This window comes from Peromyscus maniculatus, chromosome 5 (assembly GCF_049852395.1).
Source record: "Peromyscus maniculatus bairdii isolate BWxNUB_F1_BW_parent chromosome 5, HU_Pman_BW_mat_3.1, whole genome shotgun sequence".
NCBI lineage: Eukaryota > Metazoa > Chordata > Mammalia > Rodentia > Cricetidae > Peromyscus > Peromyscus maniculatus.
Window position 1 is genome coordinate 101,178,192 of NC_134856.1, and position 27,992 is coordinate 101,206,183.

At 40.0% G+C, this 27,992-nt stretch overlaps 1 protein-coding gene across 3 annotated transcripts in view; it reads left to right on the forward strand.

The window, feature by feature from the left end:
• The window catches only part of Amph (amphiphysin), a 197,148-nt gene that overhangs the window by 69,811 nt on the left and 99,345 nt on the right, over nt 1–27,992 (forward strand). For all 3 annotated transcript variants that reach the window (XM_076572966.1, XM_006988904.4, XM_006988906.4), the window contains exon 2: nt 16,402–16,482. In XM_076572966.1, coding sequence (XP_076429081.1) covers nt 16,402–16,482 — 81 coding nt within the window. The remainder of the gene's footprint in view (nt 1–16,401; nt 16,483–27,992) is intronic.

The following is a 27,992-nucleotide window of genomic DNA, read 5'->3' on the forward strand; positions in this document are numbered from 1 at the left end:
TACTTCCAGGAATGGGTTTCATTCTGTTTCCCCAGGAGCAAGGTCAAAAGGGGCAATTTTTCTTGTGCTTGCCTTCTGAGAACAGATAATGTTTTCATTCATCACGACTCTGAAAATGTAATTCTCTAGAATGCCAGCCTTAGGTTAGGATGGAGAAAAGAGACTATGGGTATTCTAGGGTGCTCTCCAGCCTGGGTTAGCCTTATCTATGGTCAGCTCTTTCAAGCCAGCTTTCCAAACAGAGAAAGCTGTCCTTCAGGTAGAGCTTTTCATACCATTCTCATTGGCCTGTAATTCCCAACTTTCTTGCCACATTTTCTTGAAAATAATGCTAATTATATTTTTTTTGAAAATTTAGGATGCAAGTGTTTTTTTATTTCTCCCTTACCATGAGTTAAATAGAAATGTCAGCAATCCCCATTTTAGAGTATTTAGTTTGTCTCCATACATAAATTAAAATAAGCATTCTTGTAAAGATATCTTTGATTAATTTCTGAATGTATTCATAGAGGTAAAACTGCTGGGACAATGAATGTAGACATTTTTAAGCATTTTGAGTGATGCTTCCAAATCTTACCCCAGAAAGACGGACTCAAATTATGCACTCACATCAATGTCCATTTATTTATTTTTAAGTTTTTATACACAGTGACTGTGAATTCCCATGAGACTTGTACATTGAGACACATGAAAGCCTAGGATGCCCTTGGAACTACTGCAGTCTCAGATTTACTCTGTTATTTACTGAATATTGGAGGCCATCAGAAGTCATTGTTAACACAAGTCTAGGGCTTAAATGTGGTGGATGACAATGTTTGGCATGCAGTTTGTGCATCTCCTTCTCTCAGGAAGCCAATTCCAGCCAGGTGGGTGAATTAAAGATATAGATAATGGATTGTGATACATCAAAAAAAAAAAAAAAAAAGAGCTCAGGCTAGATCTGAAGGTTACTGAAGCCTCCAGCATGTTATAAAGAGTCCTTTTGGAGGCAGAGGTTAGTGGTGCTTGAAGGACAAAAGCTATCTGATTATAATCTTGTTATGATGCTCAACACTCTCAACTGTGGTCCAGCTTTTAAATACTGTTCCAGTTTGTGGAGCTGAAGGAAGAGTCTTTGAGCATGTGGCTCACATTCCTCCCAGAGTGTCTTTCTGTAAACATCACCATGCTCATATTTAAATCAGCTCAAATTTGGGAATCTTATAGAAATCAAAGGCTGGAAGCACCAAAGACCCTGTCAGCTTTTCTGAAAGGCCAAGAAGACAGTTTTAAGGACTTTAGACTGAGTTGAGAGTTTTTTGCCCTTCCTGGATGGCAAGCTTGTTTTTCAACTGGAGCTTCAGAACTTGTAGACAATTAAATATGCACTTAAGCTGCACACTACTCAGTGTGTATTTGAGTGGCATGCTAGAACCTCTCCAACCTTCTCTGAAAAACCATATTCTTCAAATATATAAAATGTATTTGCATATACATTTTAAAACTGAAATTATATGTTCTACACTAAGCTTAGGCTCACAATGGGGCACAGAAATAGGGACTGAGATGGTATAGTACTTTATCAGAGCAAAGGAGGTGTCTCTAGACAGTTGTGAAGGGCTGGAGATGGCTGAGTCATTCAGTATCTGCCTGTCTCCACTGGCCTAGCAGAAGTTAAAACCATGTCTCGGGAGGGAAAACGGCACTGAATTAGCCTCCAGGACATAGTGACAGGACAGAGGGGATTGGAGCCTGGTAGAGGGTTAGATCTTTTTCCTTCCAAGCTCTCAGTGTACCCATTCTACTCAGTTGGTCTTATTAAATTATTTCATTGTCACCTTTATGGTAAAAGAACAGTGAAAGAGGTGAGAAACCTGTTACTCTGGGAAGAGCTGGGATCTAAAGCTTCTCTAAAGTTCTCACCCCCTTATCTGAATCTGGTTTACGCTGAATTATTCACATACAGAAGTTAATGATGCCGATGTATGAATTCCAGTTATTTGAACTTCACCTGGAAGGAATAATAGGGGACATAGCATGGGGCAGGAACATAGGAGCAGGTGAGTATCAAGACCCTGCATGAGATATGGACTGGCAAGCAGATAAGGATAGCAGACTCAATGGGCCTTCGTGACTTACCCTAAGAGAGAAAGATGGTACCTGGCCAAAGCAAGACATCTAATTATTAGCTCCTCTTGCCTGAGGATGTGGTTCAAACTGGCCATTTTAATTAAGACAATGACTACTTGGGAATACATTTATGCCCATATCTGACAAATGGGAGCAATCTTTGACCTCATCAAAATGATCTATAAATATACACTGTACCTGAAAGCTGCCTGTGAATCTTGGTGGCAGCCTGCCTAGAAGTTCTGCTTCAGAATTACAAGGATTCTCTGGGTCCAGGTCTGAGTCTGTGGCACAGGACGTCCACCAAGTGCATTTGCCAGTCACCAGTCTTCCAAGATGCTCTAAAATAGACCAAAACAATACATTCTGCATCTCACTTTTGAAGCTTCAGCCTGTATTTACATATTAAGGCCCTCTGTATAGTGAGACAGTTGTGTAGCTTGATCTGCTTAAGGGGCCCCCTGGCAGTAGGATCAGAATCCATCCCTGGTGCATTAGCAGGATTTTTGGAGCCCACCACCTATGATGGGACACCTTGCAGAACCTTGAGGCAGGGGGAGGAGCTTGGACCTGCCTCTACTAAATATACCTCCCCATGGGAGGTCTTACCTTCTTGCAGGAGGGAATGGGGGCTGGGTTGGGAGGGGGAGGTTGGAGGGGTGAGAAGAGGGAAGAGGGGGATCTTTGATTGGTGTGTAAAATAAATAAAATTTTTTCTTAATAAAAAAATCCACTTGGGATGAATGGTACTAGATTATTCATTTACAGTGAGCTGTCGAGAGCAGCAGATGCTATTGGTTTGTGTGAGTGGCATTAGAGGAGAAAAGATAAAAGGATGAAAGGACTCATCAAATAAAAAATGCAGTAACACATTCACCAAGAAGACTAATCCATTAATGGAAAAGCTGTGTGGTGTTTTTTTTTGTTGTTGTTGTTGTTGTTGTTTTTGTTTTTTTCCATACTGATAAGATAAAATGCCTGCCAAAAGCAAGCTAAGCAGAGAAAGTTTGTTTTGGCTCACAGTTCAAGTTGTCAATCAAAGTGGATAAGTCAAGGTTGCGGAAACTTGAAGCAGCTGACCAAACATGCCATGCACAATCAGGAACAGAGAAGAATGAAGGTACACTGTGCTGATGTTCATCTCCCTTTCTCCACTCAGTCTGGGATATGAGCCAGATAAGGGTTCCACTCCAGTTAAGATGGAGCTTCCCACATCAATGAACTTAATGAAGATCTTGCCCCATGGGCACATCCAGAGCTATTTCCAAAGTGATTATGGATTTTGACAGCTTGACAGTTAGGCATCCTACTAGGTGATAAGATTTGAAAGGCTTGCTTCTTTGCGTTCACCCTGATGTTACACGAATGAGATTTCAATATTCTCAATTTTCTGACTAATCAGAAGTTAGTTATTGTAAGTTATGGTTTTAACAGAAATGCATGAATTTTGAGAAAAAGAACCAATACTTTAAACAACAAGTTTGTCTAAACCAAAGGCAAAGAAGTAGTACTTTGTTATTTCATCCCATGAGGTGTGGAGTCAGTGTATTTGGTGACTCTGAGCCACCATCTCTGGAGAATACCATCTGGGGAGATACTTTGTCCCAGAAATATGGTCAAGCCCTTAAGTTTTCTCTTTTGATTTCTATCATCTATCCTCTGCTCTTAGCAATGACCTGTTTGTGCACTTTGATTTCCCCATGGACGTGCAATCGGGTTGCTGAACTTTGTTCTTTGTTGTGATTTCCTGTGCTTGGGACTTGCAAGGTGTTAAAAGGTTCTGAATGACATCACTTTTCTGATAGGATCATCCTTTATGATTTCTATTCTGTATTCTTGACTTCCAATGGCTTGGGAATAGGATGTAGCATCTTTCTTCATTCTGTTTCTTTTTAAAAAATAGCTTTGGATAGTCTGTATTTTTTACCTTTGGACATATATTTTAGAGTGAACTTATTAGATTCTTTACAAGAATGTGGTGGTATTATTGTTCTGATTGCCCTGAATTATCAAAAAAGAGAAATCAACATCTGAACAATGTCAATGAAACCTTTGTGTAAACTGTGATGTAAGTTTTGAAGGCATCACAAGAGGAAGCATCATCTCTGCCCTGAATTGGAGGGTGGGAACATCACATTAAATGGTCTTTAGTCATAAGCATCTATTATCAGCCTCAGAGTTTATAGTCCTGCAAAGTGTCTCAGCTGGCAGGTATTAGAATGCTCAGACTTGCTTAGTGTGCACAATGTTTTCTGGCTTGGTGGATTGTGCTGCCTTCTTTTAAGATCACTTCTATGCTGTGACATAACAATGGTGCTTTTATTCTTAACTTTTTTTTTATATATTAGTGGGGTAATTCCATACATGTTTACATTATATAATGATTAAATTTGGGGTAATTAACATTTCCTTCCCTTTAAGGCTTTGTCATTTATATGTGTTAGGAATGTTCGGACATTTCTAATTATTTAGAAGTATATGATTACTTATTCATTTCCTCACAGTGCTACAGAACACTGAAATAGTTCTTCCTAGCTATTGTATTTGGGGCACCTTATCCAGCTTTTCATCATCCCCCCACCCCTTGCTAGTCAGTATGACTACTGTCCTCCTCTCTAACCTTTAGAAGTATATTGAGCTGTTTTGACCCCTTTTCCTCAGAGTTGGCAGGCACAGTGTACAATCTTAAACTAGGATCAGGAGGATCAAGTTCTATTCCAGAGTTTGCTGTGGATTTGGTGATTAAGGGAAATTAGTAAAGAATGCTGAAGCCATCTATAATGGAGGTCACTTAGTAAGGACGGTACCATTCACAAAGCTTGGAGGGAGCAGAGGGGAGTGTTGGGATGCCTGGAAGGAAGAAATGTGAACCTTCAGGTGTTGTTACTAGCTGGGAGTGAGCCAGGAGAACCAACCACATTTCCCTCCTTCCTTCATTCTCTTGCATGCCCCTTCCAATTGTTGACTCAGTCAGAAAGTAGAAGTCCAGGGAAGGGTTCAGTCCTTAGAACTTGGCTTCCTAGTGATAACGAATATGTATCTGGAGCAGGAAGTGGAGATAACATGCCACAGAAGTACCTGCTAGAGTCTACATAGGATGTGACAGCCAGTGGACGTTCCTTCCAAGATTACCACAGACAACGGTTGTAGGGGCCGACACCCAGAGTCTACAGAATATAATATAGTTTGTTGTCTCAAGAATACTGGCAGGTTTTGTGTTATAGCTTCTGTTTGTTTGATTTGTTTTCCTTTCTTAAATCCAAGCTAAATGTAGGCATATGGACTTCTAATTCTAGAAATCCATATAAAGGGCTGGAGGGATGACTCCATGGTTAAAAGCAGAAAATACTCATGCAAAGGACCCAAGTTCAGTTCTTAGCACCTCTGTCAGACAGCTCACGACCAACAACAACTCTAGCTCTAGGGCATCCAACACCCTATTTTGAACTAGGTGGATACACACACACACACACACACACACACACACACACACACACACAATTAAAATAAACTTATCAGGTAAAGGCCCACACTCTGCTGCAGCGCTACCCTGTCTCCTGAAGACTGTGTCTCCTAAAAGCAGTCCCCAGATAGGATGCCCACTCAGGCCACATTTCCACTCCTCCTTCTGGAGTCAAACTGTCCACACCAAACTGTGTGGATGTGCTTGCTCTTTTACGTCTGTCTTCACCAAATAGCATTGTTTAGGATTCTCTCTGTTAGAGTGTCAATAATTCTAATAACCCATGTTTTGGAGTACTGATTGTTAAGTACTGAAATAAATTTTTCCCATGTGTTTCAGCATTTGATCTTCAGATGTCCACTCTCAGTATTATTATACCTAATCACAGGTGAAAAAAGAAAAAGAAAAGAAAATCTCTATAGAAAGATGAAGAGCCTTGTCCATCTGGTCTGGGATGTGCATTGTGCGACTGTGACCAGTGCGCTCTGACAGTCTGATATGGTGCCTTGTGTCATGCATCCATTCCCATGGGAGACATTGGCTGTTTCAGCAATCTGGAAATAAAATGTCGATTTTTCTCTTTAAAAAAAAAAAATCTTCACAATCAGAGTTCACATGCTCACATAGTGTAGACCTGAGTTACTCAACCCCAACCTGCTTCTCTGATTCAGCTTTAATTCTTTTATTTTAAAAATGTGATTATTTTCTTTGATGAAAGCTAATGTGAATGTAAAGAATAACTTTATAAGCTATTTGGAGGTTCTGGCATCAGGAAAGTTCTGCACTGGCTCTTTTAGGGGAGATAAGAGTTTATGGGCTATATAGATAGAAGAAATTGTGCTCTGTAGGATTAGAACCTTGTAAGATGTTCATCATGCTAGACAAGCTGGCTTACAACAGGGCATCATGCAGCCTCCATGCTTGTGGTACAGGCAGCATTATGAAAGGCTTATGAATTATGTCAGGTAGGAGACAATTAATTACATCCATGCTTATTCCCCATCTGTGTAAATTTACTTCATCATTCCCTATCGCTTACAGATGTGGGTTCTTTAATGTCTAGAAATCAATTGCAAATTCTTCATTTCTCTCATTAATCAGTGAAAAAAAAATTTTACTGACACATGTTCATTTAAAAATTTTATAAGCATTTTGAATCTCTCTTCTGAAAACTTTTTGCAGTATCTTTTTGTTTCCACAAAAGAACATATAATATTTTATGCTTCTTGATACCTTCCCCTGGAAAAATGTTTTAATGCAGATTCCTTTATATTTCATGAAACACTATAAGAAACCCTGTTCCAGAAAGAACCCAGTAACTCAGAAGCAATGCTGCACAGCACATCCCAGCCTTACATAATATACAACATAACAACGTACAACACCCTTGAGATGCAGAGAGGGCAAGTAGTCCTGCTCTCCTGTGCTCCTGGCTGCTGTGGGCACACAGAAGAAGAGAAATCATCCTAGAGTCAAAAGAGGATATTCACTGTAACCTATTAGTAAATTTTAGTTTAAAATATCATTGTAAAACTCTAAAATAGCTGATTGATTCCAGTCTTCCCTGACTTTGTTCACCATAGCCTTTTAATTCCCCTCTTAGACAGCAAAATAAGACTCTTGGTAAATGCGAAGACAGGCATGATAGCTCTGACCTGGAATCCCAGAACTCAGGACACTGAAGCAGGGAGATTGCCATGAATTCTAAGGCCAGCCTGTGCTATTCAGTGAGTTGCAAGCTAGCTTTAGTTACAGAGTGAGACACAAACACCTCTCACCCCCCCCACACACACAATAAACAAATACAAAAAGCTCCACTATGCAAACAAAACCAAATAACCTCCCCCAAAGATATAAAACTTCCAGAAATCTTCCCTATGATTTCTAAATAGTGCAAACTTTTGACTGCATAAACCTTCTAGCGCGATGAGAGGAAAGGGGAATTCTTCACTGAAAATATGGTCTGAGGCAAAGATTTTAGGGTGTAAGGAGCTCACAAATGTGTCATAGCAAGCAGGGTTCTTTGGTTCTGTCTGCCAGAACAGGTGGGTCAGGTGTAATGAGAAGGCTCTGCCTGTGGGCATCCTGGTGGCTTGGTGAGCCAAAGCTTTGCATCATGCTCCTGGGAGATTACAGCTTTGTAATCTAGTAAAAACTAGATTGCCCTAGTGGGGTGGGTTTTGTCTTGATTTGATAGCACGTATGACGTAAAGTTGTCTTTAGTGTTTCTCCAGGAACACTTTCTGCTGCACTCATAAGTTACCCTTTGTGTCCTGATCTATAATGTTGGCACAAGGAAGTGATGTCTTCCTGGGCCTGTGTCTTACTTAGTGTTTCTGCTGCTGCTGTGATAAAGCACCATGAGCAAAAGCACCTTGGGGAGGGAAGGGTTTATTCTCAACTCACAGTTTCACATCACAGTCAGTCACTGAGGGGAGTCAGAACAGGACCCCAAACAGAGCAGGAACCTGGTGGCAGAAGCTGTTGCAGAGGCCATGGAGGGGTGCTACTTACCGACTTGCTCTCAATGGCTTGTTCAGCCTGCTTTCTTATAGTACTTAGGACCACCTCCCCAGGGGTGGCACCACCCACAATGAGGGATCTTTGACATTAATCTTCAATCAAGAAAATGCTTGCCCACAGGCCAACCCAGTAGAGACATTTTCTCAATTGTGGTTCTTTATTCCAAAATGACTCTAGTTTGTGTCAAGTTAACATAAAACCAACCAGCACATCCTGTTACTAACAGGGGCTAATTGGAAGTTATCTCCAAGTAAGAATGAAGAGAATATATTTTTTGTTTAACTTGCTTCCCTTCCCATAGTATATCTGGGCTAAAATAATAATCTATTTGGATGGAGCTGATATGAAATGACTTCCATTTAAGAAGACTATGGATTAAACATTGTTATATGAGCATTATGGATGTGGGTGGAATATAAAGTAGAGGGAAAATACTGAATTGCCAGAAGAAGTATGACTAGCAGCCTGTGTTTCCTTCTCTGCTGCAGCCTTCAGAGTGTTAGTGCCTAGTGGTCAGGAGCTGACTATGTCATTAAACTGTCTATTTTGAATCTAGGCTATTACACATTAGCTGCATGGCTGTCACTTTCTCAGTGTTTCCAGTCTCCCCAGAGCTGTAATACACTCCAATGGCCTTATCAATAAAAGGGGCCAGTCAAAGTAACCCAACTCACTAGACTATGGGGAGGATTAAGTGACTGTTCAAACTAAGGCATTCAGAACTCTGAAACAGTTAAGGTTTCCATATATGATAACTAATACATTAGAGTAGTGAAGTCAATGGAGCACTTTCACAAGAGGAAGATAGCAAGAACATGTTCTCCCTTTTCCAGAGGCTTCTTCCATCTGTTTCCTACTCACAGAATGAGCAGCCCTCTCTCACGCAGACAACTTACTGCTCACAGCTGATGCCTTCGAAAGGCTTGTCTGGACTTTCTGTCCTGCCTTCCCTCAAACATGTGAAGCAGGTCAGGGTTTTCATACTGATGATCTGTCTGGGTGAGGAAGGTAACTGACACCATAGAACTGACCCAGTGCATCTGTAAGATGCAACCAGGCACAGAGCTCCTCTGTGTTGCATTGCCAAGTGGGGAGCCATCCTGGATTTCAGGGCTGGATATGTTCTTTTTACCAGCAGCTTTGCTACAGAGAACATTGCTACAAGTTCAGTAGACATAAGACATCTCTGACATCTGGCTAATGGTACATGGAAGAATTGTTTCCCCTGGCGAAATAACGTGAAGGTTCATTTAGGGCCATTGGGTTATCCTGTATAGACTTGACACATGACAGTGCTGTTGAAGAGGTCTGCTAATCAAGGAAGATGTGATGCTTCTCTCAGCCTCAGGAGATGATTCGCAAACTTTCACTGTAGACTGTTATACATTACACCCTTGCATTGATACTTGGAAGTATCAAGTTTCATAGAAAAGTAGTTTCTAAGAAAAAAAAAAAAAACTCAGCCAAGGGTGTGGTGGTTCGAATGAAAAATGCCCCCATGGGCTTAGGCATCCAAATTCCTGGTCCTATCCATGGCTGTTTGGGGAGGTCTAGGAGGTGCAAGGCACTAGGGTCACTTTCAAAGCATAGAGCCTCATTTCACTTCTAGTTTGTTTTCTGCACCTCCAGTTTGTGGTTGAAGGTGTGATCTCTCAGCTTCCTGCTCCGGCCACTGTTCCTGCCTGCTGCCATGCCTCCCCACCATGATGGACTCTTATCTGTCTGGCACTGTAAGCCAAAATAAACTCTTCCTTCTAAGTTGTTTTTGGTCATGGTATTTTATTACAGCAACAGAAAAGTAACTGGGCTACAGGAAGAGGATAGGCTTAAAATCCAGGCATCTTTTCAAGATCAGTATCAAGCTATCTTTTTCCACTAAGGTATTTTCCTTTCCTCTGTTATGTCAGGAAACTAGATATTCTAAACTTCAAAGGACTCAGGATAGATGAGAGCAAAATTCTGAATTTGATACCTGATTAGAAAGCCATGGTTGGAAAGCTACATTGGCTGGTGCTTACCCTGCCACGTATGATTTCTACAACTTCCAGTCACTTACCTCTGCTTCCCTTTTAGGCCCCTGAGTTTCTCTCTTCTCTATTTCTCATTTTATTTTCCTTTGCTCTGTGAGTATTAGCCTATTCATGCTAGACTTGTAAGTTCTAATACATATTTTTCTCAGACTTTTACATTTGAAGGCTACTAAAGTGAGACAGATTGCTGAGAACATTCCTTGTCTTAACTATTTCCAAAGGTGTCTCCCAGAATTATTAGGAAGGGTCATACCAGGTGGAGGAGTTTTGATGATGTGGTGATTATCATACCATTGAACTACACCTGAGCAAAGAATGGATGCTGTAATTGTACAAAACTGTTCTCCCCAAGAATATGAGCCTGAAGGCATATGGGGACCTTCGAGGGAACATGAACCATACTAAAGATGTATTTTCAGTGATCTTTCTCATTCTTCTCTGGGGAAACATCACAAGGATTGATTTAAATACTTGAAAGAAGCTGGAGGATCATTGTACTAAGGCTACTGTCCAGGTCCCAAAATACATCTAGAAAGTGGTAAAAGGAACAGCACTCTGAACTCTGAGAAACAGCACAGCACGTGCCCAACAGAAAGAGATGGGAGAAGCGGTGGGGATGCTATTACCTTTGTATATTGTACTATTTGAGTGAACACTTCCATGCACTATAAGTGAGGAAATGGCTGATGCAGCTATGGATAGAGTAATTAGTGAGTCATCTGGTGTAGGGCAATGTGGGAAGCCCATTACCCCATTACTCTGTGTCCTGTGCTGAACAAGCTTTGGCTATCTCAACAGTAGATAATGTTGACATAATACTATGCACTTTTTTGGTGAAGATTCAAAGTGCAAAGAGAAGGTATATCATTCAAAGAACAATAATGTAATTGTGTAGTTTCTCCCATTGACATTTAGAGTCTACTGAAAAGGAAGCATGGGTCACCAGGATAGGAAGTTTGTCTAGTCTTCATCCTCATCCACTGTACACATTTCTCTAAGGTGTCCCAGGGGTCAATTCTTCCAAGTTCTTTTTAAGAATACATAGTTCTGGTCATAGTATCAAGCCAGGCACAAACACATGTACTTGACATCCCCCCACGGCCTTCCTTTTGAACTTCTTTGCAGTCCGCATCGTTTGCCCTTATCAATTTCTCCACTTCTGAATCACAAGACTGGTGTTGCTGCTTGGGGGTCAGACATCAGCATAACTGAACCTTGCTTTGATTTTGATCTTTTCCCTTAATTAGCAGAAGCCATTTCCATGGTAAAAGGAAGAGTGTGATTTTTTTTCTCTCTGACTTCAAATGCCACGTTGTTTTTTTTTCCCTGTGAGCTGCCAACTTATTGCCCCATTTCTAATTTAAAATATTAAACAGAGCTGCTATTCCCCAACCACAGCTACAGCCAGTAGTGAATTTGCCTTCCACTTTGGGAATATAAAACTTGATTAGAATTTCTCTTTATGCTATGAAGAAAGCATTTAAACCAGAGTTCTAAATCCTCAGGTAATGTGCTTGGCCACTTTAGGCAGAAATAATTTCTCTAGTAAAGAACACAGGAACCCTGCCATTGGGACAATGTTTGCAGCTCAGTCCCAGGAGATCACTGCTGGAGAGGACCTGGAAAGAGGGCTTACCATGAGACACTCTAACTTACCATGTTCTTGCTCTGCTTCTCCATTTGACGTTTTATTTCTTCTTTTAAAATTGGAACTTCTGGGCTTAGTGAGCCAGGGAGAATGAGAGCATCCCTGGGGGAATGATGCAGGATCTCACTGAAAGAAAGTACATGCTGAACTTTGCAGCTGTTATTTGCCATTTCAAAAACAACAGCAAAGATTAACAATTAAAATTCTATGTTTCAAATAGTAAAGTGTCAATAGGGATGAAGTTAAAGTTCTAAATGCAAATGTTCTTGTATAACCAGAAACAACAGCCCAAGGATAATATCAACTACAGTGAGTTTGGCCCTTCCACATAAATCACTAATTAAGAAAGTGCCTGTAATAGACTTACTATAGGCCAACCTTCTGGACACATCTTCTCAATTAAAATTCTCTCTTCCCAAATATGTCTAGGTTTGTGTCAAGTTGACAAAAACCAATCAGGACAGACACAGAACTAAACTACATAATGAAAATTGGTTATTAATTACTGCATTTTTCGTGATTGTCTTAGTGACACACTACCATTGAGAAGTCTGTGGAGCACTTAATAGCACATGGGCCATTAAGACTTGATTCTTTAATCCCAGCACTCAGGAGGCAGAGGCAGGTGGATCTTTGCGAGTTTGAGGCCAGCCTGGGCTACCAAGTGAGTTCCAGGAAAGGCGCAAAGCTACACAGAGAAACCCTGTCTCATAAAACCAAAAGAAAAAAAGACCTGATCTTGGAAAAATAAGCCAAGCAGAACGTAGAACATGGGTAGAACATGAAAATGAAATCCAGTGAATGAACACTTTCAGAGCAAGGGTCAATAGCATGAGAGTATTCTCTTAAATAAGAACCTACTCCTACAATGGCTGGTTTTGTGCCTTCTCATTGTTCAGTCTCCTCACCTACAAACTTGTCATTAACATTAAATGGGTTAACCCATTTAAGTCTTTGGAAAACAGCCTGAAACACAGTAAAGCTTAATTAAATGATTAGTTGTTATGGAAATAACCAGAAGCCCATAGTGCACTTTTGTTACTATGGTAAGGGGGAAAGAGTTAATGGTCATAATCCCACTGGAACTAGGAAAGCATCATGGAGGATTTAGGAAGCTTCATGATTATAAGATAGGAAAGAGAATTTTGTAGATTGAAGGTGCTGGAAAGTGTCAATGTGGGAATGAAGTGTTGATTAAAGAAACTTTGGAGATATAAAATTACAGCTAGATCTTAAATTATATATGGCATATGACTCCAACCCTAACCCAGAAGTTATCTTCAATTGATAAGTACCTGCAAATGAACATTTAGTTTTCTCCAGGGGACTCTCACTGAGGAAAAAAACTACTCATAAGGGTTGACAGCATGCCCAGCAGTAGATGGCCAGTGAAAATGAACTCAACAGCATCTTTGGAGGCTCCTTGCCACATAATGTTGTATCAGGGTTTTAAATTTTTTTATTTATATATATATATATATATATATATATATATATATATATATATATATCCATCCCTTTATGCAATTTATGTATATATTAGGGCTTCCAGTTTTTCTTTATTGATATTTGTGAGTATGCAAATGAGTGGGAATGAGTGGGTCTCTGCATCTATATCTGTTTCTTGTGCCTTTTCTTGGGTTCTTTTACTTCTATATGTTTGTATTGTCCTATTCTGATATGTTAGAAGCCAGCTTGTTTTTTAATGAGAGACAGAAAGGGTACGGTAGATCTGGATGGAAGGGGGAAGGAGGAGGGAACTGGGAAGAGTAGAGCCAGAAGAAACCTCTCTCCAGATATACTGTATGAGAAAATAAACTACTTTCAATAAAAGAAAAACATTATAGATGGCAAATGTATTTCTGTTTGTGCCCAAATTATGAATTTACTAACTGTTCTAAGGTCACATGTAGATTCATAAGTCCCAATGTGGCAGAAAGTCAGGATTTCTGAGTCATTGCAACATGGCATCCTGTTGAACATTCCTTCTTCTGTCCACAATGTCAGGGGGCATTGCATCTTTGCCACCCATCACAAGAAACTCGGATTTGGTTCATGATGAATTAGGGATCTATGGGGGGGGTTCTACTGAGAGGCATTAAAAAAAAGGCAAATAATTCAACACCTGCTATGGAGACCACTTCTTGGGAGCACATTAAATCTGAAGTTTGGCATTGATATTTCAGGATTGGTATTCTAAGTCTCCATTTTACAATGTCAAAGCCTTGGGGTGATACTATCTTTGTGGGAAAGGCACCATAGGGAATGGGATATGCCACTTACAAAGGAAGTGATTTTGCACAGGCATCGTTTTCTGTAAGTCTCAGTCTACTCGTCTTCAGCTCAAGGATGACTAGGCTGTTTCCAGGGTCAATTGAAATAGAATGCACCAGGTCCCAATGTGACCATTAGGTGAAACGTTCCTGGTAAAGGTTAGCTTCCCTGCCACTCTTCCTTGCTCTCCTCTGTGGATGCTGCTACCAAAGGTAGCCAGCACTAAGATACAGGACCACTGCAGCTCAGAGTTCTGGGTACTGTTTTTCTCAATGACACTGTCAAGTTGAAAGTGCTTTTTACATGTAGGAGCTGTTTCATGGTTGTTTTCTGACCTCATCTCATTTATATCATATTATTCTTAAAACATGAAATACAAGGAGCCATGATTTAAAATTTCAGTGAAGAGCTTCAAGTAGGATTCCATCCATGATCTTCCCACTATTGTGGTCATGTAGCTCATAAGACATATGTTTTTTAGAGTCCAGAGGCCTTAATATATTTTGTCCATGAAAAGAAGAATATTAGATTTGATATTTGATATTTGAGAAGGAAAAGACCATACAGGGGGTGACAGAATACTGGACTGTAGAAAGATGGTCTTCCTAAAAGTTTCCAGGAGGCCACTTACCTAGCTATGTGGTCCTAGTTCATCCAATGTCATATGGATAAAATAGGTGCCACATAAGATTATCTTGAGTATGAGAGTAAAGGTCAATTACCTTCTGCAATTTCAGGTTCACAGAGGTGTGTAATGCATATTTTTAGTGTTCTTTTTTTACACTCAGGACAGAAGTACCTATTCTCTGCTCTAGCAGGTTGTAGAACTGAGAATGTGACAGCTCCTCTTGCTCAGAAGGGACTAGTAGCATCTGCATGCTGCTGTCAACATCTGAGGAGTTAACTGAACCTAGCAAGTCCTCTGATACAGAGTGTCTGAAAAGGGTTGGGTCTACGGACTTTTAGAGCTAGGGGAAAGCTGTGTGGTACGTGCCAGCTGCCTTCCCTAGTCACCTTTAGGTGTGTGCATGTCTGTACATCTCTCTCTCTCTCTCTCTCTCTCTCTCTCTCTCTCTCTCTCTCTCTCTCTCTGTGTGTGTGTGTGTGTGTCTGTGTGTGTGTGTGTGTCTGTGTCTGTGTCTGAGTAGCCATAGATAATTTGGTAGAATTTTCTCTAAAATATTTTTTTAATGATGAGACAAAAATGAATAAAGCAACTGTAAAGCCAAAATCTTCTGTCTTAAAACTATGAAATTTAGAAAGAAAATACAGGGGAAGATGACAGTCTGAGGATTCCTTAGTTATTCAAGTTTGCTTCTATTGCAAGTGTGACTTCTGTTGCTTTTCTCTTTCTCTGAAATAATAATAACAAACACACAGTAGTAAGACTCTCAACTGAAGCTGAGCTCCTTTACAGTCATTGATTCTGCATGTTTTGATGGATGTGGATCTCTGTAGTAGAGTTTTTTAGTGATGTTTGATAATGCCACAGGCAGTCACAAGGTGAATTTCTAGATGACAATGCTCATAGAGTTTCCATGTTCTTGAACAAGTCAGTGTTCGAAAATCCTAAGATCTAAGGACAATGAATTCCTGTCAGTTGGAATTCCTAACAACAGGTTAAAAACGACCTTCACAGAGTAGTCTCTGAAGCCTTCAGCTCCAAAGGATATTATTATAATACTCTATAACATCCTTGTATTGCTTATAATACATTGACTCTGCTTTGTTTTTGTTAACCTACCTCACATATTCTACCAGAATATCAGATGTTTTTAGGATAAATGCTGCAACCTGATTTATTTGTTTTATATTTCTGTGTAGCCAATGATTAGCATGGGATTGTACAATAATTGTATACCCATGACCACTTTGAATGTTTATTGAATTGAGGGGGATATTAGAACAGGGTCAGGAGAGGTGAATGCCGTTCCTAGAATGCACACTTCAGTCATATAGCTTTGCTTCATTAATACATAGCTGGGCACCCATTATGCATCATGCATTTTGCCAGCTTCTGGGGACAAAATGACAAGTAGAGCTTAGCTTCAGCCTTAATGTTATGCGTAGACTTCTAGAGGAATTCATTCATATGTAAGCAAACAAATGCAATAGCGCATGGTCCTTGCTCAAAATCACACAGCCTGTGGGCGATGGATCTGTGATTAAATTTCAAGTCTATTCAGCTCCAAACTCACCAAGCACAACACTTCCAGAGTAGAAAAGCTAGCAGTGTTGAGGGTGGAGTCTGTTCAGACCCCTTAGAGAATGGCAGTAGTTCCTGTTGAACAAGTGTGTGGTCCTACTCTAGAAACACCATTAAATCAAATCATTTTGTTTCATTCACAAACTAGGTCCTCCAGAAGCTGGGAAAAGCTGATGAAACAAAAGATGAGCAGTTTGAAGAATATGTCCAGAACTTCAAAAGGCAAGAGGTGAGTCCAACTCTTACGTTTCTGCAGCAGGGAGAACTGTTTGTGTTTTCATGTTTAGTATGGTTTGGATCACTCTCAAAGCTCATGTGTTGGAAGTTAATCCCTACCATGAAGTCTTAAGGTCCCAATTTAATCTACTATGACGTTTAGAGGCAAGGCCTTTCAGAAGTGGTTAGGATTAGGAAAAAGCTTTCTGGTTGGCTTTATAGGAAGAGGAATAGAGACCAGAGATACATGTGTTCTGATTCTTGCCATGTGACTCCGAGCTGCCTCAGATCTCTGCCAGTAAGCCTGTCATTACCAGTCTACCCAAGAACTACAAGCTAAAATACATCTCAGGTCTTTACACTGTGCTTAGTCTGTTATCCTGGGTTGCTTGCAATAGAAAGTGGACTAACACAGCTTGAGGATGATACTCGATATTTCTATATTTTGTGGAAGCAAGTTTGGAGTATAGCTTCAGGATATTATGTTTCGCTACTCTGGGCCTTTGCAATGAAATGACTAAGCTAATGGAAAGATGGTATTTTGGTATTCCACAGAATCCTAGAAAGGTATTACAGATGTCAATCAAATGATTTCAGTTAGTTCATACTCTAAGACCATGCATTCTTGGGCTGGGGAGATGGCTCAATCAGCTAAGTGCTTACCTCACAAGCAAGAGGATGGGAGTCTTATTTTTATCACACATATAAAAATGCATGATGGTGCACACATATAATCCCAGGGTAAGGGAGACATGGACATGAGAATCCCTGGGGTTTGTTGTCTGCCCAGTCTATGGTGAGCTTTAGGTCAAAGAGAGACCTGTCTCAGAGAATGCAATGGTATTTCTGAGGATGATACCTTAGGTTGCCCTCTGTCTACACACACACACACACACACACCACCACCACCACCACCACCACCACCACCACCACCACCACACCACACACCACACACACAGGTGTACGCGACCCTTCCCAAACACCAAGAAAAGATCATGCATTTTTGACAGATATTACATCTTTCCAAAAGGTTAAAATTTAGTCCTAGTGGGTAAAAGAGAACCTAACTCTTAATGCCTAAAGCACAAATAGACATGTATTACATTCATGAATACATGACATATCTATGCCACTAAAATTTCATAGAGTGTATAATTAAAGAAACAGTGTCTAGTAAGACTCTTCATAGGAGATAATGTAAAAAGTTAGGTCAATAACAGTGTGTGATATTTGTTCCTGTAGTGGACATTTGTTGTTTAACAGACACATAAGTAAATAAATAAACTACTTTTTCAAAGGCCTGTTCTATTCCACAAGGCTTGAATAACTGGCTCAAATATTGTTCTGATAGTAGAGAGGAGATGGGAAGAAGACGAAGACAGTAGACAAATGGAAAATTGGCTTGTACATGGGGCCAAGGTCCAGATGAGCATGTCTGTAGAGAAACTGTGTCCACAGGCAATCTTAAACCAGGGAGTGATAATCAACAATGGAAGATCATTGCAAGTTATTTGGTCAGCTTTGTCCTATATAAAGATCCCTGGTCCTAGAGGTTCTTTATTCCCAGTTACATGAGGGTTTCTATTGTTTCTCTTCTACATGAGACATACTCTTTCTTTTACTTGCTAAGACAGGTTATAAAACTCAACAGCCATAGAGCCATGTAGACTAATCTTCATTAAAATATATTCCTGAATGTTGGCAATTATATTCCAGAACTAAGTATTGGTGTGTGCAGATAGGAACTCAACTTACATAAACCATGAGGATCTTGTTCTATTTAAGAAGTAAGAAAGAGGAGGAAGTTGGAGAACATGTTAGTCAGGGTTCTCTAAAGGAAGAGAACTAATAGAAGAGGAGATTTGTTAGATGGGCTCACAGGATACAGTGTGGGTGGTCTAACAATGCCTGTCTCACACTGGAGAGGTTGGGAATCTAGCAGTTGTTCAGTCTGGCAGGCTGGTTGTCTCACCAGTCCCAATATGACACAGAAGACCTGGACTCTTCCAGATCTGAGAATATTGGTCAGAGAGCTGATGGTCTTTAGTATACATCCCAAAGAAGTTGGCTTTCATATCACTGAAGAACTGTCCCAGCACAGGGATAGATGACCATGACTGTGAGAGGACAAGCAGGAAAAAACAAAGCTTCCTTCTTCCATGTCCTTCGACTTGGGCTGCCACCATATGATATGAGCCATGTTGAGGCTGAGTTTGATCAAGAAAATCCCTCACAGGAATGCCCAGTAGACTGTGTTTCAGTTGATTCCAGATGCAGTCAAGTTGACAACCAAGATTAGTTATCATAGAGAAGAACAGAAGTAGTAGGAGGAAAGGTATATTTACACATTGCTGACTATTAACATGAATGGGATTAATAAACATAGAAAAGAGATTCTAACAGATATGGTAGGTCTGGGCCTACTGGATAAATTGTGCCTATTGTGTCCCAGGACAGCAGATTCTATGTATCAACATCTGTTTTTCCTTTGCACCATTCTCCCACATCTCCTGAGCTTGGACTGCACTCCACAAGGAAAGCAGCCAATTCCCCTGCTGTTACTCTTCCAGACAACCCTCTGTCTGCTTTTGGAGACTGGATTTAGACTGAAGAAGTGACTCTATCTTAGAGCTTTCCCTTCTTGAGGACTAAACCCAATCTTCTTGTCTATTGACTCACTGTGGATCCGATTAGCTGTTTGCATTGGATTTTCTGTCTATCACTTTTGTGGCATTTTTAAGTTTCCCAGAATCCTAGCTGAGAAACTGTCCTGGACTATAATGCATTCATGTCTAAGTGGCACTCTGCATTTTCCAACTATAATTAAAATTGTCCATCTTGTGGACTCTTTTGTCTTTAAACTGGACCAGGTCAGAAATGGTTTTTGGTTGTTTTTTTTCTATCTAAAGTACTAGAGAAAAGTGTACTTTGTTACATTACCAGTTACATCAGATATATGGTCGGTGCCCTTGGAGAAAAGTCTCGGGATCGCTTCAGGGTATTCTACTTCCATTCTCTTTTGTTTATTTGTTTTTGTCTTTGTTTTTGATTTTCAAGACAGGGCTTCTCTGTGCGACCCTGGCTGTCCTGGGACTCACTCTGTAAACCAGGCTAGCCTTGAACTCAGAGATCTGCCTGCCTCTACCTCCCAAGTGCTGAGCTTAAAGGCATGTGCCACCACTGCCCTGTTCTACTGCAGTTCTTGTCACTGAATACTCTTTTAAATGTGGTGGGCAACTGGCTGACAGCCACCCTTGAAGGCTTGTACATTGGCTCTCCTGATAATAATTACGGATTGAAAAATCTGGATAAAACTCAAAAAGTTGGTAAAATGGGAAGAAGGAATTCTACTTTATAACAATGAAGCATGGAGGCTTGACAGGGGACATTTAGTTTCTTAAGTCTTTGAGAATCCCATTCGGTTTCATTTTGAAAACATTTTTACACCAAAACATTATGTTTCTACATGTTTTTCTTAAAGTTTCCCATTGGAATCAGAAAAACTTGGTTTACAGCCTTTATCACAGAATGGAGGCAGAGGGTCCCTGTGTGTTAGAGGCAGAGACTAAGAAGGACAAGAGAGAGGGGTAAAGAGAGGTGGTTAGTTATTTTCTTTTTAAAAAAAAAAAGTTTATTTTTATTTTATGTGCATTGGTGTTTTGCATGCATATATGTCTGTATGAAAGTGTCAGATCTTGGAGTTACAGACACTTGTAAGCTGCCATGTATGTGCGGGGAATTGAAACCAGGTCCTTTGGAAGAGCAGCCAGTGCTCTTAACCACTGAGCCGTCTGTCAGGCCCCATAGTTATTTTCAACAGAAAAAATGCTCCACATTAAGAACCATAGTTGAAGACTGAAGAAATTTTGCTTTAAAGACAACAAGATTTTATAGAGAACAAGATCCTTTTTACCTTTAAACTGTATTGGTAATTGCAATGGTCAATCTTAATTGTAAACTTGACTGGATTGGTAAACACCTAGATTAGGAGAGCAAACCTGTTTGTGAGGCTATTTCTTAAGAGATTAAGTAGAAGGGAAACCTCCTGAATGGAGTGATACTAGCAAATAGACAGGAGGCCTAAAGTGAATAAAGAGAGAAGTAAGCCTTTATTGTTCTGTCACTCTTCTCTGTTTTCCGGTCTCCATGAAGTAAGCAACTTTGTTTCTCTGCCTGCTTCTGCTTTGCCATTCTGCCTCACCATGGTCTAGAAATGCTAGAGCCAGGCACTATGTACTGAAACCATTGAAACAGTGAGCCTAAATCCTTATTTAATTTCTTTTCCCTCTCAAGCATTATCACAGTGGTTAAAAAAAAAAAAAAAAAAAAAAACAGAAAGAAAGAAAAGAAAATCTGACTAACAGAGTGACCAGTTCACATCTGATGCATGTGCTGGAAAAGGTGTGGTATTCCTGAACAAATACTAACATAATAATAATGACCCACCAAGACAACAGTTACCTCTACAAAGTCTAGTATTCTTAATGTTGTAGCATGGTGACTTGTTATCCAAAGACAGAATCTCAGATGAATGTAGCTGGAGAGCTTCTCTCCTGGTCCCGCCAAGCCCCGGCAGTCCGACAGACCAATTATAAAATAAACACATAGACGCTTATATTATTTACAAACTATATGGCCATAGCAGGCATCTTGCTAACTATTCTTATATCTTATATTAATCCATTTCTATAAATCTATACCTTGCCACATGGCCCGTGGCTTACCGGCATCTTCACATGCTGCTTGTCATGGCGATGGCTGGCATTGTCTCCTTCACTCAGCCTTCCACTTCCCAGAATTCTCCTCTCCTTGTCCCGCCTACTTCCTGCCTGGCCACTGGCCAATCAGTGTTTTATTTATAGAGAACCATATCCACAGCAGATGAATGTCTGTCTAAAATTAGACAACTGAGAGTTCGTGCTTTTCGAACAAATATGTGTTTTTCAATCACTAATGATGTGATTGACAGTATACAATGAACTAAATTTTTATTTGTATATAATAGTCATGTGACAATAAATGTTTTAAAATTTTATTTTGTAAAATAAGCATCCTCATAGTTGCTGGCATGTGCCCTGCTAGTCTTTGTTGGAATAAAGGTTGTATGAGGTCTGTCCTTTGTCCCTGGTTTGGAGCTTAGATTTAATTTATTCCAGCCCCACATTTTTTTTTTTTTGCTTTAATCTCGTCTCTTTTTCTGAAAGATGATTTGTTTGAGACAGACTCCCTGAAAGATCTGTATGCATGGGCCCATTGGTCTGTTGGACTCCAAGTACAGTTTTTGTGGCCCAGATTCCAAACTGCTTAATTAGGCTAAAGAGGAATGGAGAAATGAGGGTAGAAGAGCAAATGGAATCAATGAACTCTAAGAAGAATTGGGAATTTTCCATGATGAGAACTAATCCAGCAGGAAGCAACACAATCTCATGTTAATCCTCCCTCACCAGAGGTTGTTTCCCTTTTCCTGACTTTTCTCTTTTATTAGCGTTTCTAACAAGTAGCAAAATTAATTTGTGTGAGCACCAATTATTTTCAGCTAACCTAGCTGCCTGCTGGTGGACCCCTTACTAAGTGGCAAAAAATCCTTGGTGGGAGGAGGGACCATGCCTTTTCTTTTTCCTGCCTAATAAACTCACCCTTCCTGCTAATAAGCTCACCTTTGGCAAGTTTGCTAGGATAATGAAGGAACTGGTGGGCTGGCTGGACCCACGTCAGCACCTATCAGGATCACATCTTGGTAATAGCTGATGTGAGCACACTTATCCAGGTCAGATCCAACAGCAGTGTTTCAAACCCTGAAAGAGAGAACTCTGATTCACTATCTCCATTGCCTCTGTGAAGGGCCACAGCAGGGGTGGTTCCTGCTTCCTTCTCAGACACTCTTCAGGGTGCCTGCTTTTGGTGCAAATGCTTAGGATCAGATGTGTTTCAGATCTTGGAGACTCATAAATGTGGGAATATCTGTATAGATTTTACTTGTTTAAAATCATTTATCTGAAATTCCAAAGTCTGAAATACTTCTAAATTCAAAACTTTATAAAGGTTTCCATTTCAGAGTCTTTCGGATTTTAAATGTTCTGATTCGAAATGCTCAACCTGTACACACCAAGAAGAAGAAAATATCCTAGGACCTTGCCATCCTTTTCTGCTGCAATTGCATATCCAGAGACTCCGTTTACTAGGCTACCCTGGCAGCTTCTGGCTTCCCTGCTTCACCACTCACCCTTTGACCTCCACAGGACCTGAAGTCTTGCTCTGAATGAACACATGCTTGCTGATACTTGACTGTATTGGTAAACACCTAGATTAGGAGAGCAAACCTGTTTGTGAGGCTATTTCTTAAGAGATTAAGTAGAAGGGAAACCTCCTGAATGGGGTATGTTTTCAGTTCAGAGATGAAAGAGATGTTTATTATGCGTATCATTGAAGACACTTTTATGATGTATTCAAGAAACTTGGGTGTATATCAATGATTTAATAAAAAAATTACCATCATATATAGTCAGGTGGTGGTGGTACATGCTTCTAATCCCAGTACTTGGGAGGCAGAAGCAGGCAGACCTCTGGGAATTTGAGGCCAGCCTGGTCTATAAAGCTAGTTCTGGAACAGTGAGAGCTACACAGAGAAACCCTGTCTCACTCCCCACCCCCCAAAATTAGAAAGTATATTTTAAAAGCACATAAATAAAAAGTATATTGCCCTCTGTGCTGACATATGAATTGAAACTTACCATTTTATTAGGGTAAATTGCACTTTTGTTCTGAAATGCTGGAAGTTTGGCTAAATAGGTAGGCTTAGCACATACCTTTGGAGGAGTTTTCTAACAATAAGCAACCATAATGTATACATGTTTGTGCATTCATTCACCTTTCATTGAATATGAACAATGACTTTTTTTCTGAACTAGCCACTCCCTTGATTAAACAAGAGCCCATCTGGTCTGTTCTGCATAATGATCTGGTTCTAAATCACAGCCTTGTGAATCACAGTTAGACAACAAATCTTCCTTTCTGGTCATGAAACCTTCTGGAGTTGGAATAAGCGTCTCATTTGTTGAGCTGTATGCTTACCAGAGCAGTGTCAGTCAGAATTTAGCTTCTTCAGAACCACCTGGAAGGTTTTAACATAACATAGATCTCTTGGCTGAATCCCAGAGTTTCAGTTTTCATAAGTCTGGGGCCAGCCTTAAGAGTCTGCATTTCTGACATGCTCCTAAGTAACGTCAATGATACTGGTCCAGGGACAGTACATGCAGGACCTATACATTCACACAACTGATGCATTACTCATACAGTGTTTTCTGCTGCCTTCTCTGGTTAGTCCCTCACCCTTCTAACACTATGGGCAGTGACTAGCTTTAGCATCTTGACATATGGGACGAGTTTGTTGATCATGCTTTGGCTGATCTGTGTATACATAGGATCTAACGAGCAGAAAGGACTTGTCTGTAATGCACATGACACCAAGTGCTGAGATAGTGCTCTCAAGGCCTTGAGGTTGCCATGACAGCAGAAGCTGCATATCCTGCTAAAGTAGGATGTACTTGTGCTTACATTTTAGTGGGAATGAATTGCATGAAGGTCTTTATAGGTTCTATGGTTTAGAAAGGGAAATTTTAGTTAGCATTAGTACTCTAGATTTAGGTTATTGGAGTAAAATGAAGTGTTTGGGGGAATCTGATACATTGTAAAACCTTAAAGATGAAAGCATTTTCTCTGAAAGTAGCTGGAACCCGCTAGAAGGAAAACTTAGAAGATTAAATGCACACACTAGAAGCAAGAAATGATCACAAATCATTAATCTAGTTCTTACCTCAAGAAATTAGAAGAAGTGCAAAATAAACCTGAGCAAGCAAGACTAAGAACATAAATCGATGATCCTGAAAATAAGAAAGCAGTGAGAAGATATATGAAACAAAAAAGCTGGTTCTTTGAAACAAAAATCAATAGAATTGATAAACTCTAGGCAAGAGTAACAACAAAAGACACAAATCACCAGTCTGAGAAATGAAATGGTCTCATTTTAAACTGTAGCCAGTTAAAATATAGCAAGGGGATATTGCAATCAACTCTGTATTTAATCATTTAACAACCACAGTGGACCAATTCCTCCACAGCTATAAACTACTAAGATGGGATAAGCAATCGAATATAAACATTAGAGAAAGTGAATTTGTGATTTAAAGTTTGATAAGGAAATTTCCAAGCCCATGTTGTTTTGCTGGAGACTCAAGATACTTAAAGTAGAATTAATATCAGTTTTATAAACTGGTAGAAAACAAGAGGGAACACTTTAGCTCAATCTGAAACTGTGATACAATCCAGTATCTCTTGATACATTTGAGCCTTCTTCCCTCCCATATTTGTGTGGCGTTGAGACACTTGTTACTCAGTAATTCCTACACAAATATTTATTTGTACAACTTTCTTTTTGTAATAGTTTTCCTGACACAAGTTACATCTCTCCTTCCCCTGTGTGGGAATGGAGAGTAGTACCCCATGATCTAGCTGGGGGCTGACTCATATCATTGTTCCTTTTCTTTCCTACCACTTTCAAGAACTACTGGCCATAAACCCCTAGCTAATGAACTCACCAGCTGAGAGTCCCCCTTGCCTGGTACAGTGTCTTCATTCTGCTAATGCTGGCTTTAAATCAGGGAAATACCTTGGCTATTAATATCAAATTATTGAATTTTATAATGAAGATTATTAAAAAGTACCTGTGGTATGAAGTTGACCCATGGCTACACTATATTGAACTTAAAAGCCCTATTATATATGCAGTTATATTGAATTATAAATATTATTAATATCTTAAAAAGTCAGTTAATCTGGTATGAACTGAGCATGAAGGTCATAATTCACTTCTTCACACACTTGTGGTATGCTATTAGATGAACATCATGGATTTGGTGACATGTCCTTGAACTACTGTGATGAGGGTAGTCTACTTTTATACTTTAAGAGTTAGACAATTAGTGTAAATGCACGGTTTGTTTCTATTTATCCTGCAGTGGTTCTTAATCTTCCTAATGCTATGACCCTTTAATACAATCCTCATGTTGTGGTGACCTCCAACTATAAAATTATTTTTGTTGCTGCTCCATAATTGTAATTTTGCTAGTGTTATGAACTGTATTGTAAATATTTTTGGAGATGGAAGTTTGTCAGGGAGGTCATGACCCACATGTTGAGAACCACTGCCTAACAGGATGAAATGTTGTTCTTGGTTTTTAGGAGTGAGATCTCTGCTTGAGATGTCTTTGTGTCTGCCTCATACAGTGACCCTAAAGATCCAAGGCAGCTCATTTATAACCAGTCACGCTCTTTTTTGTTTTTGTTTTTTTTGTAGAAAATTGTCAAGAGAAATGAAGCACTAGATTCCACAGCATGCAGGAGTTGACTCTAATTACCCCTGTTCCATCATGACCAGTGAGAGAAATCAGAGTAGCATCCTCAGTGCTGGGATGAGGGCTCACTCAGGCCTCAAATTACAGGGTATTTATTTATAGAACATGATTTTTCTTCTGTTGTCTACTTGGAGTACATTACCTCAGTAAGCATTATTCCAGGTCATATTGAGAAAAAGAAATCATTTGCTTACGCCATGGGATGCAGAAAATAAAATATCTAAGTTGTGTAAATATTGTATAGCAGAGCTCTGTCAAATCACAGTAGTCAACAGATTTGAAAGGGCATGCCACCAAATCCATGATGTTTACTTAGCAGGAAGCTACAAGCATATGACAAAAGACATTGATGTCTAGGTTTCAACCCCTTGGTTGACAACCTTTAGCAACTCACGGGTTTATACTGGATCAGTCTTATCTTTGTGCCCTTTGTGCAACTGGGAAGGCTGTTTTAAGTGGAAGGAAAGGAAGGTTGATTGCAAGACAAAGACCCACCAGGGTTTCTAACAGTGCGCTGACTATGGTGACATTTCTGCAAAGAATATATAAGAAAAGCTTCTTCAGAAAGTTATGGCCATGGAGCATCTCCCGCAGAGAACAAGTAGTCTGTGGTTCCAGAAAATGATGTGAAACTCTGGGGGGTGATGGCGTTTCCTTTCCTCTAAGGACATGTGGGAAAGGATTGACATGTGCAAGAATGTGTTCTACTCACTTTGCACTTTCTCACAAACCTCTCTACCAGAAATTTCTCTGTATTTAAAAAATATGCCTTATTACCTGCATACATTTGAAACAGAAAATATCTAACCTCTTGTCTTGTGTTGTTCCCCTGACTTTTCCTCTGTGTGTCCACCTATGTGACTTGGAACAAATCTTACTTGTTTGGTCTTGTCTTCATTTAGACTCCTGCTCTGTTAGACAGAAATTAATTGTCATTAGAATTAAATTTGGGCTTCCTCTTATATTCAGAACACTAAACCTTTCTTTGGCCAAGCCCAGAGATTTAATCCTGTTTCTGCTTCTAATACTTGGCAGAACTCAGCAGCCTACCAGCCAAGCAAATGCCTTTTTTCTTTCGGGATCAGGATAAGGAGGCATATTTGAGTCAAGTCATTCTACTGTAATTAAGTGAGGAAAGTTGGAGAGGTGAATAGTTTGTGGTCAGTGTGTCTGGAGGGGTCCCTTGGAGACTAGAGCACTTGCCTCCGAGTTCTTTTTACATCCTTCAGTGCACCTGATCCCTTGTGACTACCCGTTCTTGCCTGACCCTCCATGTTCACATTGAAATCCTACTTTTTAAAAAAAGGTCTGTTCTTAAGCTACAGTTGACCTGATGTTTCCCAGTCCGTTCAGTGTGTGATCTTCTGTTTACTTCACTAATACATTATGTTTTCCACTTTCTTGAGTGGCAGCTATTTTTCTGTGTATTGATGTCTGCTAGGTGGCCATATAACTAAAGAAAGACTTCCTGCCTTAGTCATTTAAAGAACAACTCGGTGGCCGCTGTAACATGCCAGGTGTTTAATAAGGGATTCCCTTTTTTACTTGCCTCCTTGGAGCGCGTGTTTCTTGCTTTCCACATTATGTCCCTCCTCTCCCAATCGCCATCAGTTCCTCTCTTTATTGTAACTAACTTTTTTCTTCCTTCATCCTCATTTTTGGCAGCAAAATACCCATTGAGGGATGCCTACATGGTTTGGGCTCAGCTGTGACCTGAGCTACTTTACATCCAGGGCTGCCATAAAGATCTGCTGGCACATACTGTTTTCTCTCTTTGGGAGTCTTACATACTTTTATATACATGGTGTAAATCATTTTACTTATGCAGCAGAATGTTTCTCTTATCTTTGAGTTCCAGTTTCATCCTTTACTTTCTAGCATTAAAGAAAAAAAATGTGCCAGACAGTGGTGGCAGAAGCCTTTAAACCCAACACTTGGGAGGCAGAAGGAGGCAGATCTCAGTGAGTTCAAGGCCAGCCTGGTCTACAAAGTGAGTTCCAAGACAGCAAGAATGTTACACAGAGAAACCTTGTCTCAAACAAACAAACAAAACAAAACAAAAAATGCATTGGGTAGGCAGTGGTTAATGCAGAGATACATAATTTGTGTCAGT